We start from the raw sequence: 18026 nt of genomic DNA on the forward strand, positions 1-18026 counted from the left end.
TTACATCATCCAATCCCTCCAATTCAACTCCTCACATCTCACTCGTAAGACCCGCTCATCCCCAATCGACCTTATCCTTCCGCAACATACAACCCATACCTTGCCCCTAAACTCTGGAACTCCCTTCCCCTTTCTATTCGTCACGCTGCCTCCTTTTCCTCCTTTAAATCCCGCCTGTATAATCACCTCCTCTCCCTCCAAGCAGAGACCTCACGTTAACATTTGTTATTTTTGTTTAATATTCTCGTAACTTTTTCTTCTGTCCTGCCTTATTGGTATACATTGTGCCAAGATTTCTATGTTTTTTTTACTTTTAACTTCATAGAAGGAACTTCATTTATTTATTTAATGTAAATTATTCTTCGGGGACACCAGTCCCAGAATAAAGTTATTTTTCTTCTTCTATTTACGAAGAGAATATTAATATATTATATACTATGTAATAATGTAAAGTATTGTATGGATTAATTATTATCACAACCATATTATAATATGTATTAACCAACAACTTTTTCTCTTCAGTGGCACACTTGTACAACGAAAGGTCGATACCCGGCCTGATCCAACTACCCCCGATGGTCCCATACCCCATCCAGGGCGTGGGGAAAGTGTACACGACGGGAATGGGGAACGCCGACGCCCCACCGCCATACTCGTCCATCTACCCGCCGGCTGGCAACCCCCAACCGGCCAGCATCATCATAACGACCGTCACCCCTAACCAAGAGTACAATCTGCAAAGGAGAAGGCAGAGAAACATCGCCTGCGTGATCATCGTCATTGTAACAGCCGTCATGTTAACACTAATTTTATCCATATTGAAATTTGATTGAATCAACATAAAGATTATTTATATAGAACGGTGTGTCTTTCACAGACTTAAAATTTAAACAAAAATCCCTGTTGTGAAATTATTATATTACAATTGGAAAGTTGTTACATAAATAGACTTTCATTTATAAACAAATAAAATACACTGTAACGATAAAAATACATTGAAAGAAACATTAATTCAAAATCAATGTAATTCTTTCAATTCGGTAGAACTCATACTCCATTAGAACTTAAAAACTACCTTACAGTTTGAAAAAATAGGGTAAACATTTCGAATTCATTATGCAATAAAGAAATTTAGGGGCGTCGGTGGCCGCAAGGTTTAGTCTTTGACACGGCGCTCATCACTGTAAGGTAAAGGTCCCGGGTTCGAATCCAGCGGCCCTGCATTCGAACCCGACATACTTACAAATGGGCTTTTTTTCAAAAACACCGGCACCCTGAGGGTTTGTATGACCTCTGCTGTTGTGAACCATCGTAAAAAAAAATTTAATCTCATGGTCATCATGCAAAAATAATTATCCAAAAATATATTTAAACTGAGTTCTATATAAATGTTGTATTTAAAATATTGTTTAACTGTTTAAATTTGTAAATCTGATGTTTTTTACTTGTGAAAATGATTATAGTGAAATATTTATTTTTAATTTTGTTCGATGATTGCATGAGTAATGAAATGATTGTCATAATGTTTATATAAAATGGTGCTTCATCCTACACTAATTAAAACATTCTGTATGTTAATTAGTTTATAACTGTAAAAAAAAAAGAAATTTTGGTAATATGTATTCGTTATGTATCGTACATAACAAGATTTGAGTTGTAGTTTTTAAAAATAAATTTAGGAATAATCAAAAGTTAGCCATAATAATTGTTATGGACAGAATTAGTTATATGTTAATCTTTTTGTTAATTATTTAATGGATTAATTAATTTACTTATATTTCGATTTTATCGTACAAATAATGAAAAAAAAGTCTGTATATAAAACTTCAATAGTTACTGTTTGAACGTGAAAGCTTTTTTGCAAATATATATTTTTTAATATAATCTTAATATTTGTCTCTTAAGTTTGTTTGACAATAAATTATCAAATTAATTTAATTCACTTCACTCACGAACACATATACACACTCACGTAAGTACGCACGCACGCATGCTAAAAAAGTCGGCAGCTGATAAATAAATTATTAAGTTCAGTCTAAGTTCACTGGGGAATTTTATCAGAAACCATGTAGTATGATGTAGCTCATATATGATCTTGCCTGTTTACTACGAAGGCATAAACAAAATGTATAAATATGAAAGCTGTTCTTACAGTTCAGAGACTGTCCTTGCCTCCACCAGAGCCTATATCTCTCCGATTGGCATAAAGATCGCAAAAATGTACAAGAGGTATAATATTACAAGTGGTATTTAACTGTAGGTTGAGTTGGCCAGCTGATTCTGCCATTGGCTGCATCCTGGCTGCATTTGCAGAGATCCAGTACAGGGATAGGTCGGAACAGTATTGGACATTTGCTGAAAGGGGTCAACACACAAAAATTGTTTTTACACCACCAAAGCCTCTAAAAGTGCGTGCAGTGACCGTCCATAGTTAGAACAATAGAATTTTAATCAATATAAAAAGACACATACACACACACACACACACACACACACAATGTATGAAGCGTATTGAAACGCCTTTATAATAACAACCATTCAACAATTTCCGGGAAGCTTATATCCCAGTTTTCATTATAACAAGAATAAAGTACGTGAGGCGTCATGTATAAGTTTTTAAGCAATTGCATTATAAATTGGTGAGCTTTGCTCTGAGCGGCTTTTGGACGCTTTCAAACTTTAATTTAATTTTAATCTCCCAAAGTTAAACAGAGTGGAAAAACAAGGTGAAGATGCTTGGACCGGGCTGTGTTCGTGCCAAACAGGGGTTCGGATGAAATCAACTTTTCTCATCTTGGGAGTTAACGGCTTAGCCCTCATGTAAGTTTATTTGGAAATTTTCCATTTTTACTTTTATACAAACATGGAAAATAAGAGTACGCGAATTTGAACGAATTGAATATTTTTGACTTTTGTCATATTGAGATAATATGTGAACAAAATTCCGTTCATATTCTTAAAGGGTTAAAGAGTTAATTTGAAATTGTTAGGATGGCATTAAGAAACATAGAGTAGGCTTCATCTTTTACGTTCGATGATGAATTACTTGACAACCACTTGCTGATTATCGACTAGATCGGACCTCAAATGATATGGCAAGTTAAGATCATCAAGATATAGTCAGCACAAATTCGCCCCTTTGATTCTCGACTACGAATTTCAACAAAATGTATGCAGAAAAATCATCCCATTTGAGATGTACCCATGGAAATTGTTTTACACTTAAATATATTCTTCGAAAAAGAGCGGGTTATCGATCACTCCCTGCTTATATCCTAAAGTTTCACTACTTAAGTAAAGTTTAGTTTAACACAATCGATTAGGTTTCGTGGTCCGATTATTTTCAATTAATTAATCTTTAAGATACGTATTGGTTGAGATAAAAAAGTCAGTGTCACGAGCGGGATTTGAACCCACGACCTTCTGCTAAATACGCACTTGAGCTATCGTGGCTTCGATCCACTCGGACACCAACTCCTCAAAAATGGCAAAAAGGATGTAAAATTCGAAAGGTTGTAGGTTGAGATGGGGAGTTGGTGTCCGAGTTGATCGAAGTCAGGATGGCTCAAGTGGTAGAGCAGCAGCGTATATAGCCGAAGGTCGTGGGTTCGAATCCCGCTCGTGACACTGACTTTTTTAACTCAGATCCAAGAAATCACAATGACTTTAGAAACATCCAAATTAAATGATGTTAATGATAACTGATCGTAATAACAACAGAAGAACATTAACCAACGATGTTTGTCTCGGGCAGCTATTTAACACAGAACTCCCAAGCCTGGTAGTTAGCGTGCCCGGCCTTAAGCCAGAAACACAATTACCCGATTCTACGCCATGCGACGCTACCCGATGGCCGATACTACCCGACGCAAATCCAAACTCCGATTTTCCATAAGGTTGCATTACCCCCGTGCACATCTATCCGATGCTACCCGACGGAAATCCAAACTCCGATTTTCCATAAGGTTGCATTACCCCCGTGCACATCTATCCGATGCTATGCCACGCTAACCTACCCGACGCTCTGCGATCCCCACTGTCCAGATTTTCGTAGGGGCGCATAGAGTACAGTCGACGACGAAAGAATCGGACGCTCATATTTTTATTCAAACTGCATGTATTATTGTCGTTATATTAATTGCAACATACTTATTATAATATAAACCAAATTAACTGTGATTAAAAATTAATTAAAACACCGGAATACGATTTTTTGATATAATGAATTTAACTAACAATTTATTGTACTCGCTTCGGCGGTACATATACTAAAATTGGAACAATTTATTACACAGTTTTGCTCATAAAATTTAATTATCAATTTATTTCATAGTTTGGCTCGTAAAATTAACCATTTTCTAATGTCGGGTAGCATCAGAACAGGTCACTCATATTTTTTGTAGTTTATTTCAAACTAAGTACATGTAATTTTGTCGTTATATTAATTACAACATGTTATTTTAATGTAAACCAAATTAAACGAGATCAAAAATGCATAAGTTTTTATAAACATTGTTTAATTAGATGGTTAGAAGTGACTTTATTTAAAACAATTAAGTTTAACAAACAATTTATTAGATGGTTGTGCTCATAAAATTTAACTAACAATTTGTTACAAGGTTTTGCTCAAAATAGTGCATTAAGAACAAAAGATGCGTTGCATTTGTGATCGGGATTATTGTGATAAACGCTGTGGACTGTACGCGACGTGTACTTGCGTCGGGTAGATGTGCACACCCCACCAAAACGTGGCAAGGCGTCGGGTAGCGTCGCATGGCGTAGCATCGGGTAAGTGTGTTCCTGGCTTTACCCCCTTTATATCCCTCAAGTGGAATTATCTAACAATTTTTCTTCTTTTTTGAAACAGGCAATGACAACTATGCAAAGTATTTTAAACATTATCATATCAACAACAACATCAGAAATAACATACGTCCAGTATGTAGTGAAACATGTACCTCTGCCGGTGTAATCATTTAAACATCTTGACTCGCCCTGTTTCTATCCCTGACGACAGGTTCAGTAAATGAAGTGTATTTAAGAACAGAAGACAAAACCACTTCTCTTTTCACGAGAGCAATGTTAAATCTGAATCTGAAACAAGTTACCTTTTAGCGCGAAGATAAGGTATGTAGTTAGTAATGGTTTATATTTTCGTTAAATACAAAAGTCAAAGTGGAAAAACGCAACAAACCATTTTTTCAGACCCTGTAAAGCCTTCTTTGGCCTCCACTTCCGATATTAGTTGCGTATTCACACAGAAGAAGCCAATTTCAGTATTGAGAATTTATATGTATTGCTGGATCCCCAATTCTTAACCCTTCAAAGGGTTAAAAAAAGGAGATTTTTCCCCTCAATTCCAGAATAACGGAATTGAGGCAAACCTTTCACCATCATAAGCGTCACGAGGAATCCCAGCCTCCATTCCTTTCGTTTAATTGGATAGCAAGTTTTCATAGAAATCCAATTTGCAGAGATCAAACAGATACCACAACTCTCAGATAATTGCGCTTGTTAATTGGATTTCATTAACCTAACGATAACGACTCCAAATAATAAAAACAATTGTAATACCTCTTTTGACGTAAATTAAAATCTGATTTTAAAGTTTAACATTTGAGCATTTAAGCAAATGTTCGTCGACTACACTTCTAAAAAAACATAATAATTTGTTAGAAAACAACCACAATCTCTCTCTCTCACACACTCTCTCTGTCTGTCTGCCTCTGTCTCCCTCTCTCTCTCTCTCTCTCTCTCTCTCACACACACACACACTCTCTCTGTCTGTCTCTCTCTCCTCTCTCTCCTCTCTCTCTCTCTCTCTCTCTCTCTCTCTCTCTCTCTCTCTCTCTCTCTGTCTGTCTCTCTCTCCTCTCTCTCCTCTCTCTCTCTCTCTCTCTCTCTCTCTCTCTCTCTCTCTCTCTCTCGCTCTCTCTCTCTCTTTCTCTCTACCTATCTCTTCCTCTATCTGTCTACCTGTCTATCTTCTATCTATCTTTCTATCTACCTATCTACCTATGTATCTATCCAGCTATATATCTGTCTCATTTAAACCGAATATAAATTCAAAGGAAATTCGGTGTTTTTCTTTGGCCTAAGACGAGTGAAAGGGTATTAACTTTGATTGATATTTGAAAAAGTACGGATGTCAAATATCTCCTGTTAAAACTGTTAATTTCTACTTTCTGCAATCGTATTGATAAAAATCTTCAAAATAAAACAGCATGCGTGCCTCTCATTAAACCGAGTCCTCATGGCGAGTGTTTATAATTAACCGGTCTCCCACGTTGACGTCGTCGGCTTAATCCCGAGTGATCTACTTTTACAAACCTTACGTATGGTTAAACCGCGATTAAAACGCACATGTGATTTTTTGTTCGTGAGTACTTTGATTATAACGTTCAAAAGTTGATACATTATTTTTACTGTATCTGTGTCTTTCTTATCGATAATCCAAACTAAACGATTCTTAGTGAGATGTTTTTTAATCATAAATTAAAGAATAAAAAGTTCCAGCAATTAACGCAACTCTGACTTATTATAATTATAATCGAATTTTATAGTTACCAACTGTAACAAGTTGTTACAGAAAAGATAGATTGGAACTTTTGTTTGTATTTTATCTCTTTCTTTCAGGTATTATCCTAGGATGTTTATTTCCAGAAGAGATTTTGTGGGATTATATCTTTGGTCGTACCCTTGAAAAAAAATACATTCATTCTTCACGTAAGGACTTGACGCGTGCGATTCAAATAAAAAGGTAAGTTAATTTAAACGGAAAAAATTACAAAACAACTAAACTAATTAGTTAATAATTAATTATGTACATGGACATTGAATGCCATGAAAAATAATAATAATAAATCACATGGGTATATTTGAACCCTTTATATCACTTGTTCTATCTACTAATTTATATGGCTTCTTTCTCCTGCTCTACTTTTAAAATAACATCAAGTTCTTCTTTAGATTTAACAATTTTTGAACGTCCAAATGTCAACTTTTTAAAAAATAGCATAGATTTATAAAAATAACTTACATCGAAATAAACGAGGTAATAAAAAGGATAGGTTCAGTTCAATTCAGAAATTTACAAAAAAATATGAAACCGTCATCATTTTTAAGACAATGATGATAACAGAAATTAGAATACCCTTAAAAACCTGTTTTCTCATGTTAATCGTGCCATGCAAATTTAAACAGGACTGACAAAGCCCGTATAATTTACGTTTTAAAAACGTTTTTTCTAATTAATGTATGCATGCTTTTCGTGTTTACCACCGTATGGACATGTATTATTGCCCTTTGAAATGCCCTCTCCACTTTTTTTATACATTTTCTTTTCAAAATCGTTCAATTTTGTTAAATTAAGTTAAATTTAATTATGGAGTATTACTGTGAATTACAACGTGATAAACTTTGAAACCAATAAATCACAAAATTATCTACATTTTAAATAATATTTGATTGGTTTTATGCAGTTAGAAAATAATCGTTTTATGACCTTTATAAAACATATAAATTAAATTTATCTCCGCCCAAACCTCAATTTTGGCATGTCTGAATCCAAAATGCTTTTTGGTGACAAGTATAAGATACAAATTATTTATAATATATAATAAACTGATTGTGATTTAGTTCTTTTTTACATTACAGCAATAAAACGTTAATTATAATTAAGTATCTACTTATTTTGGCAATTATTATTTCAATCATTTGGAATTTTGTTCAATAGAAAAATATGAAATGATACATGATTAAATGAATGACACGACATTTGAAAAATGCCAAAAAGGAGGGAAAATTGGAAAGGTAGGTTGAGATGGGAAGTTGGTGTCCGAGTGAATCGAAGTCACGATAGCTTTAGGATTTAATAATATGAAATAATTTTTTTCAATGAATGTTTCAAAAATAAAGAATAGTTTGTGTTTTCAAATTCAATTTTCCTCCTTATTTTCTTTTAATTACTTAAATAATTACATTTGCAACCAACACTGCACACATCCATAGAATCGCCGCTATTAATTGAACTTTTTTTACGATAAAAGGTTAAAAATATTACATACGTGTTTGACTGTTTAAAAATAATATGTAGATTTCTGCTTTTGTTTTCCATGTATCTCAGGGATGTGTGTGCGTGCGTGCGTGCGTGCCTGCGTGTGTGTGTGTGTGTGTGTGTGTGTGTGTGTGTGTGTGTGTGTGTGTGTGTGTGTGGTGTGCACCCTTTAAAATCCTTAAATAGGAATTTTAATAACTAAAAACTTTTTAGCAGGATGCGTAGTGTTCCGGTCATAAAAATTAATAATTAGAAATAAATATATATGTTTTTATTCTTTTTTTAACGTAAGACAAGAAAATAATAAGTAGGATCGTATTAAGTGAGTTTAGACATATAAAACGTTATAAAAATGAAAACAAAAACGCTTCCAGTAAAATAGAACATACAATTTTTTTAAATTAGGATTTGTTTTAAGCACCCTTTAAAATCTTTAAATAGGAATTTTAATAACAAAAAAACTAAGAACTTTTGGGCAGGATGCGTTGTGTTCCGGTCTTAAAAATTAATAATTAGAAATAAATATATACGTTTTTATTACTTTTTTTTTAAACGTAAGACAAGAAAATAATAAGTAGGGTCGTATTAAGTGAGTTTAGACATATAAAACGTTATAAAAATGAAAACAAAAACGCTTCCAGTAAAATATAACATACAATTTTTTTAAATTAGGATTTGTTTTAAGCACCCTTTAAAATCTTTAAATAGGAATTTTAATAACAAAAAAACTAAGAACTTTTGGGCAGGATGCGTATTGTTCCGGCCTTAAAAATTAATAATTAGAAATAAAGAGATCAGGATTGAGAATGGAAAGAAAATCCATAATTCGTTAGTAATTTTCTTAGTATGTTGTATTATGTAAGTCATAAGGGCAATGAATATACTGCGGAAATCAGTACATAAAATTCTTCGCTGTCCGTTTTTTTTTTTTTTTTTATATGAATATAAAAAGTTTTATTACTTTTATCAATTATTTTGACCAATTGTTATTGTGTTTGATTAGTTATTAACCGGTTATAACGACGATTTTGTTTCAGATGTCCTACGTCAATGACCAACAAGGAGAATCGTCTCTGAAAGTGACGAAAATACCAGTGGATCCATACAGACAAGCAAAGGTTTACGCCATAATTGATCCTCCGCAGTTTACACCTAGCAGTTTCGTCCCTACTCCTCCATCGCCTCCACCTACATTTTCATCGCGTGTATTTTATTCCGGTGAGTCTCCGGAGGAAAAATTACTTCGCAAATTTCGAAAAAAGGTCCTTGCTTGGTTTGTGATCGCGGTCATACTATTCATCTTATTCTGCAGTCTTGTTAACTTTTTTACACGGCGCGCTAAAGATGAAAATTAATCTTAAGGTACAATGTATCGGGATAAGGGTTTTATTTTAAATTTTATTTTTACAAAAGGCTTGAAAAAAAGAATTTATATATTTCAATGCTTTTATATCACAATTTTTATACCGTTCAATCAATATATAATATTATTGTATATTGTTGCATTAGCATTGATCTTTTAATAGATAAAAAATTTGAATTTTATTCATGATTTATTTTAAAAAATCACTCAAAAATAACAGCATTAACTTTACATACAAAAAAAAATAAATAAACGCACAAAGCAATAATACAATAGTTCAAATGTATAATTAACTGAATTGAAATATATATATATTTGCCATATATCATTTATATATATAAATTATATGTGGTGAAAAGGAGTTTTATTCTTTAAAAAATTATATTTTAAAACATGAATATGGTAAAAGGTTTATATTATAAATTATATTTTTTTTTAATTTTATATAATTAATAGTTCTACATATGTTATTCTAAATTTTTTATGTAATCACAAATTTTTAATAAACGTCCATTATGTTGAAATTTAACAATTACTGTAACATAATGATTTTATTGCGGATAATTTGAAACTATGAAACAAGCATTGTTTTGTTTTCAAAATAACTAAATGTAACAATAATGAGTCATCCTTCAGTTATGAACGTTTTTAACTTTTTTCAGTACGAATTGCTATTTAAAATTTACACTGGGGAAAGCTCAATTCATATTATCATAAGATTGTTCGTAATTCTGAACACTGGCAATTATCTTATAGAACATACATAAACACAACTCATATAATCATGTTTTCTCTCAACCTATCTCGTAGAATGAAATATTGTAGACTATTTTATTTTTATTGAAATTAAACATATTATCGATGTGTGAAATGGGGTGTGTGCTTGGAATTTTAAAATAATATTATTATGTTTTATTCTTTAAACAAATGTTTCAAAAATTATATTAGAAAAACTAAAATGGATATGGTAAAAGGTTTATATTATAAATTATATTATTTTTTATGTTTTATATACATAAGTATAGTTCTACATATTCTCTTCCAAATTTTTTATGAGATAACATAATTTTATATAAATTCCCATTATGTTAAAATTTTACAAATTATTAATACAGGTTGAGTTTTTAATCTGACAATTTAAAACTATGACAACTAGCCTAGTTGTAGTATTTTTAAATTACCAGAATGTATCACTGAATTATACTACAATTATGAATGATTTAACTTTTTTCCATACGAATTGCTATTTCAATTTTTAATTTTGGCAAAGATCAAATTGTTATCTTAAGATTGTTCGTAATTCTGAACACTGGCAATTATCTTATAGAAATTACATGTACTCGTTTCATAGAATCATGTTATCTCTCAACTTATGGAATGAAATATTGTAGGCTACTTTATTTTATTGAAATTAAATATATTCACGTTGTGCAAAATGGGGTGTGTGCTTGAAATTTTAAAATAATATTATTATGTTTTATTCTTTAAAAAAATGTTTAAAAAATTATATTAGAAAAACTAAAATGGATATGGTAAAAGGTTTATATTATTTTTTATGTTTTATATACATAAGTATAGTTCTACATAATCTCTTCCAAATTTTTTATGGGATAACATAATTTTATATAAATATGTTAAAATTTTACATATTATTAATACAGGTTGATTATCTAATCTGACAATTTAAAATTATGACAAGTATTCTTAAAATAACTGAATGTATCTCTTAATTATACTACAATTATAAATGATTTAACTTTTTTCCATACGAATTACTATTTAAATTTTTTAATTTTGGCAAAGATCACTTTGTGTTATCTTAAGATTCTTCGTAATTCTGAACACTGGCAATTATAGAAAATAGTTTCATAGAATCATGTATTCAGGTTATTTCTCAACTTATCCCGTGGAATGAAATATTTTAGACTATTTTATTTTTATTACAATTAAATATCTATTTATAGTGTGTGAAATGGGGTGTGTGTTTGAAATGTTAAATCCAAAATAAAAAATTCTATAATAACGATTGTGGTGTTTATGTTGTCAATCCTCCCCTCCATGTTGGCCGTATTGGTCATTTCCCAGCAAATGAATTTCATACTTTTTTAAACATTTTACCTTAACAATTCACTTTATGCAGGTAAACTATTGGAAAAAAATTAAATAATAATTTGTCTGCCTGACCAGATATAATAAACGTAGTTGTTATTGGTTAAGAGTCTTAGGCAGATTAGTTTAACTAACAACTAAATGATTGTATTATTGAATCAATCCAGACCATTCGATTAAAGATTCTCTCGGTTCGACTTTTGTTGTTCAATTTTTGTTCAATGAAATCTGTCGTCAGTATCATTGGTTCCACAGAATTGATCAATTTGAAGTCAAGATTGAACCAGCTATACTTTTTCATTCAAGTTGAGACTTCTGATCAAATGATGATAATTCATTTCAAGTTGAAACATGACTTGAAACGGGTGAACATGTCAGTTCCCAGTTGAACATTTCCTGTTTAACTTTTACACTACGCGTGCTGTTTTATTTCTTATATTTTATTATTATTTTATTTTATTTTTATTATGTGTGGTGTTTAGTGACCGTTACTTGATGATTATTTGGAGGCCGTGAGATGCGGTCTGGTGTGAGGTAGGTTTTAGAAAAACATTTTCTTTATCGTCCCAACGTTTCGATCTTTATTGAGATCATCTTCAGGGCCTGGGATTTATAAACATTGTTAAAGTCTTACAAATACATGTAGGATGTGAAAAAAAATTTAAATTTATACAATGCTAGAAAATTTTAGATTCTAGATTTGATTATTTTTAATCTAAAATTTTCTAGCACTGTATAAATTTAAAAAAAATTCACATCCTGCATGTATTTGTAAAACTTAAACAATGTTTATAAATCCCAGGCTCTGAAGATGATCTCAATAAAGATCGAAACGTTGGCACGATAAAGAAATTGTTTTTCTAAAATCTACGTCACATCAGACCGCATCTCACGATCTCCAGATAATCATTTTTTATTACATTTTTTATTTATTTATAAACTAGTTTAAAATTAATTAACCACAAGTAAAATTGACGTGATACTCAAATCAGTTGAATTTATTAAGTTAAATACATATAGAATTGCCGGATTTATTGTCAAATAGAATATAATTTTATTTACAATTCTTAGAACAAAATTTATATACAAATTATATGCGTATAAAAACCAAAAATTACATATGTACGAGGAACTACATATGCAGGAGGAAAGGAAACGAGGAATCAGTAAGATTTTTCGCACGCTTTTATTCTTACTGCAAATTTTAGAAAAATATAACGAAAAAATAACCCAGAACTATTTCCCATGGCATGGAGAGTTGTTAGAAAAATATTAAGGAAGCCCAGCATGCCACGAAAATAGGTCACTTCTGAAAACTCCCTGAACGAAAAACCCATAACAATCCAAATTTCCTCCAGTGCTCACAAACCATTTGCATTAAATCCTTTAAGAACTTCCCCTGAGAAATACGCTTTCCAATTGTCCGCACTAGCCTCTGACGTTCGGGAAATTATCTTAAATGGAATACTACGGAAATGGTTGACAAACTAGGCCTAACGCTACATAACCCAGTAACGAAAAATCACACGAATATTCAAAACCTTCACAATCAACCAGACATGGACAAAATATTGGTAAGAATTCATTATTTTTCGTGGTCCGCTTGGCCAATTAATAACATTCAATTAATTAAGGTTTTAAGTTGAGATAAAAAAGTCAACTCTCGATCTCAACGTATTAAATTCGAACGGTTGTAGGTTGGGATGGAGAGTTGGTGCCCGAGAGGATCGAAGTCGCGATAGCTCAAGTGGTAGAGCAGCGGCGTATGTTGTGGGTTCGAATCCCGCTCGTGACACTGACTATTTTATCTCAACTTAAAACCTTAATTAATTGATTGGTAAGGATTTTCAGTTTGTATTATTTCTAAATTTAGACATTAGTCTTTTATCTTACCACCTGTACCTTTGCCACAATGATCGTCAACTATTACGGTAACGTTTGTTTAAACTTTTAGAAAATCAATTATTCTTTTTACGTAAGGTCTCGGTTGAGATAAAAAAGTCAGTGTCACGAGCGGGATTCGAACCCACGACATACGCCGCTGCTCTACCACTTGAGCTATCGTGACTTCGATCCTCTCGGGCACCGACTCTCCATCCCAACCTACAACCGTTCGAATTTAATAGGTTGAGATGGAGAGTTGATGTCCGAGAGGATCGAAGTCACGATAGCTCAAGTGGTAGAACAGCGGCGTATGTCGTGGGTTCGAATCCCGCTCGTGACACTGGCTTTTTTTATCTCAACCAAGACCTTATATAAAAAGAATAATTAATTGAATGAAGTAACTTGGTCAATTGACCACTAAAACGTAAATGAATTAACTTTAAAAAAATGTTTGATTGCTTCCTATTAAATGAACTGAACTTTGAGAGATGGCAGAGTAAACAAAAAATTATAAAAGATAAAATGTATTAATCGTGCATATATTTGTGTATTACTTATGAGATTGTAAATTTATGCAGTATGTTTAAAAAATAATTTGTCAGTTTTCACTGAAGTGAGTTAAAAGTTGGATTTTAGAACAGATGTGTTTGTGTTATTTCATTACAGTGGTGGGTTTTATTTGCCTTTCTTCGGTGCGATGGCCGTTGAGTTTCTTCCGAATGAAATTACTCCGAAGTGCCATGCCATATAGAGAGAAACTAGCAATACTACCAACCAACAAACGCAACAGAGCAAACAACACGTGATCCACAATGACTGCTTTTCCTGTTCGATATGATGCATCCTCTCCAGTAATTTGTCATCGAAAATTATGTCATCTTCTTCCAAGATGCTGATATCCCTTCCTGTCGCTTGGGCCAACCACATTAGATATTCGTTGTCCCGGTGAAGAATCTGGTTTCGGTTGCAACCGAAAAGCCATTGGTTGACGTTGTAAGATCCGTAATAGGGCGGGTATGGATAAACTACTTCCTGGGTAAACATCCTTTCGTCCTTTCTCGACCAATGTCAACACGAGGCCAAAGAAGATATTCTCAAAAAGAGGTACTAGGGTGATTAGGAAAGAAGTTATTTCTTACACACAGGATTCTACTTACTCTTATGAGACATCTATTTAAAAACTCACAATAAATGTACTAATGGACACATGTTTCTTTCATTCTAATTTGTTTTTGTTTTTGTTTTATAATTTGTAGTGCGTTACTATCTTCAAATAGGTAACATGTAACAATGAGCTAGGTAATATACACAAAATTAAAAACAAGAGTGGAGAAAATACCCATTGGTATTACTCCAATGTTAATAAAATATTGTCTGTTTAATAGATATTTGTGTCATTATCACTTTCACTTTCTTGACCATCACTTCCTAGGCGATCTCGCGGCCATTCTCTTCAGTAGGTGATGAGGGTTCGAGGGAATTTGTCGGGATGCGAGGTTTCTGATGTGCTGAGTTACGGTAGTTGGGAGGTTTTTATAAAAATTTAAATTCTGATATTTAAAACCGAAACTATTGTAAGAATCCATTATGTTTAGTGGTCTGATTGACCAGATTACTTCTTTCAATTAATTATTCTTTCTATGTAAGGTCTTGGTTGAAATAAAAAGTTAGTTCACGAGCGGGATTCGAACCCACGGCCTTCGGCTCAATACGCCGCAGCTCTAACCACTCGAGCTATCGTGAATTCGATCCACTCAGATACTACATCGGAAATTTCGAAAGGTTGTAGGTTGAAATGGGGAGTTGGTATCTGAGTGGATCGATGTCACGGTAGCTCAAATGGTTAGAGCAGCGGCGTATTGAGGCGAAGGTCGTGGGTTCAAATCCCGCTCGTGAACTTTTTCATTTCTACCAAGACCTTACATAAAAAGAAGAATATTGTAAGACTGTTGGAGTATACATTTTTTGAAATAAGTTTTCGTGTGTTTTCACAAAGAGACTGCATGATCTGGCTTAAAATATATAAAATATCAATGAAGAAATTGGAAAAAAAAATGTACAATTTGTATTTATAAGTTTTCGTTACACGTGGCCTCTCAGATGGGGAGTAAAATAACGGAGAAAATCTTGAAACTAACATTGTCTTCTTCGTGTATTTTTTACTGACCGTACACTTTTAAAGTAAATTTCAAATGTACGGCAGGCAATTGATTTACCCTTTTCCACCCTATTATGGATATTATAACTATTACCAATGGCTTTTCGGATGCGGTGTACCAAACAAGCCAAAACCGCAAGGGGCAAATAATCCCAATGCTCCCGATTCGAAGCCCGGTAAAGAATCCCAAGAAGAGTCACAACCGCTGAATTTTTTTTCGGGAAGCGAAGACAATGATGAACAGAGCGAAGGCGGTAATAAACAAAAAAAAAGTTCAAAGAAATATATTATTATTATTATTGTCCTGATTGCTATAATCGTAATAATCGGAGTTGTAGCTTTATACGCCTTGAGTTCTCCCTGAAACAAGGCCGGAAACGATCATTCGAATCTTGACATATGTAATTTTGTTTTGTTTTTTGTATAAATATTTAGAAATAAATGCAAATTTGACGCAATGTCCCATCCGTTAAGTCCGACTAATCATTATTTGCCCGGGCTCTATCCTTACGGACCGTACGGTTATTTTACTGAATACGAATGGAAAAATCTCGCCAAGTATCCATGGGGGAGGTTGTGGAACCGAAACATCCCACTGAGACAAGAGATTCCAGTGATCGCACGAGAGCCATCGCCAGACGATGACGAAGTCCAAGAAATGTATGCTAAGTCCAATGCTTTACGAATTGCGCTAATCATATTCACCCTTGCTTTCATCGCAATGCTCGCAGGATTTTTTTCCGCCATTTTCATCCTATGGAATTACAACTGGTTAAAGTGTAGAAACGAAGCTGGGCAGGCGACGACGATGACAAAATAACCGTAAACATATCCTATATCCGATGGCTTGTGGAATCATTAGTTATTTGTTTTTCGCTCTTCAATACATATGACAATTTTTAAGTTCCAAGTGTACCAGTGCCAATAATGATCCCCGAAACGCCTAATATGCCCAGTGGCTTCCAAGCCCCCGGTGCCTATCCGTACGGGTTACACGGTTATTACACCCATTACCCTTGGAAAATGGTGTACGACGGATCTAAATATGTACCAGAGGAGACGGCGGTGGCACCTGTCGCCGAAGAAGTGGTAGTACCGTTTCTCAGCAGACGCCAAATATGCGTCATAATTATCATAGTTTCTGTTGTGTTCTTCATTTCAACCGGTGCGTCCTTAAAGGTAATATACGAGTTAAACTGGTTTACATGCGATAATGCTACAACAACCGAAGCCCCGACGAAGAAACCATAATCAGGCTACGAATAAACATTCAAGCGTGACAAATGTGTTCATTAAGTTGGTTTTCTTAAATGGATGGTGAAGGAACTGCGTCTGAACATATAAACATAACATATTAGTCCATTCATAAAAAATTTGAGAAAAAAAATTTTGTTTACTAAATGTCTGGAAGTCACTTTCCATCCAAACCTTCCGCTAGTCTAGTAGTTTATTTTTCTACTATTAAACTACTCATTTGCGTAGAACTTTTCTCCCAATTCTGCTTGCCTTCCTGACGGATGTGATCAAAACAATTTGAAAAGTGATTTTTGTCTACTGAAAACATATGTTGAATTGCAAAATTGGGTTAACTATATTATTAAAGATTAGGCGGCTCATCTGGGGGGCATGGAAGTGTGAATGGGGTGCCTGCACAGGAAACAAGCTCCTCGCAATAAAGAAAGATGTAAAGAAATGGGAATCCTCTTCCAGACCCTCCCGAAAAGAAGAAACCCTCCTAACCCGGCTTCGAATTGGCCACTCCCGACTCACCCATAGATTCCTCCTTGAAAGAACTCCTAAACCTATATCTGTAAAACTACCATCACAATATCCCACATCCTAATAGATTGTCCTTTATACACCTCTAAAAGAACCCTCCATCAGATTCCCAAAGACCTCCAATCCATACTAAGCAACAACTCAACATCAATAAACAAAATTTTTAACTTCTTAACAGACATCCAACTAATTGATAAAATCTGATATCCCATCCCCTCAACTCTTGTTTCCTTTGCTGGTTCCCCATGTTTGCGGTGGGGTGCGGCTGACTTCTGGCGACGCCCGTGCGGGGCCACGGGTGCTGGTCGGTCTTGGGCTGGATTGAGGGGTGCCTCCCCGGACTCTGAGGTCAAGGAATCTCCAACGAGCTTAGAGGAGGTGTCGATGGTGACTAGACACCGACCCCTCCTCGATAAAGTCCTGCGCGCAATATTAAGACTAAAAGCATCAGTTGCGAGAGATCCGTGGGGTTCCGTTCTTTCTAGGCCTGGGGCTGCCACTGCGCCGGGGTCTGCGGGGGCCTCGCTCTGAGGGGGCCGGGCTGCGCCGTTAACTTGCACAGACTCAAGGCTTAATGACCAATAAGGTTTCAGCCTTTAAATTATTTTAAAAAAAAAAAAAAAAAGATTACTGTAGGTCATGTTCTGTTGTCATGTTTTCTGAAGATAATGTTTTCT

At 33.9% G+C, this 18026-nt stretch overlaps 1 protein-coding gene and 3 long non-coding RNA genes across 6 annotated transcripts in view; 2 read left to right on the top strand and 2 right to left on the bottom strand.

Moving 5' to 3' along the window:
• LOC106663563 overlaps nucleotides 1–1603 on the top strand; it is a 3722-nt gene extending 2119 nt beyond the window's left edge. Inside the window, exon 2 of the mRNA XM_014388483.2 lies at nucleotides 523–1603. Within this exon, the coding sequence (XP_014243969.2) occupies nucleotides 523–833 (311 nt within the window). The 3' untranslated portion in view covers nucleotides 834–1603. The remainder of the gene's footprint in view (nucleotides 1–522) is intronic.
• LOC112126829 overlaps nucleotides 1–18026 on the bottom strand; it is a 121352-nt gene that overhangs the window by 75766 nt on the left and 27560 nt on the right. The window lies entirely within an intron of this gene.
• On the top strand, nucleotides 4748–9455 carry LOC106663565. Of its 3 annotated transcripts, XR_001340049.2 has the most exons (4): nucleotides 4748–4788; nucleotides 4868–5127; nucleotides 6637–6760; nucleotides 9094–9455. It is a non-coding gene; the product is annotated as an uncharacterized LOC106663565 (long non-coding RNA). The 3 variants fall into 3 exon arrangements; XR_001340047.2 differs by lacking the exons at nucleotides 4748–4788; nucleotides 4868–5127 and adding an exon at nucleotides 6289–6379; XR_001340048.2 differs by lacking the exons at nucleotides 4748–4788; nucleotides 4868–5127 and adding an exon at nucleotides 6458–6472.
• Nucleotides 15844–17370, bottom strand: LOC106663566. The gene is made up of 2 exons (XR_001340050.2): nucleotides 16968–17370; nucleotides 15844–16902 (listed from the first exon to the last, which is right to left on the bottom strand). It is a non-coding gene; the product is annotated as an uncharacterized LOC106663566 (long non-coding RNA).

Source organism: Cimex lectularius, unplaced genomic scaffold (assembly GCF_000648675.2).
Source record: "Cimex lectularius strain Harlan isolate CLEC.00 unplaced genomic scaffold, Clec_2.1 scaffold89, whole genome shotgun sequence".
Taxonomy (NCBI): Eukaryota; Metazoa; Arthropoda; class Insecta; order Hemiptera; family Cimicidae; genus Cimex; species Cimex lectularius.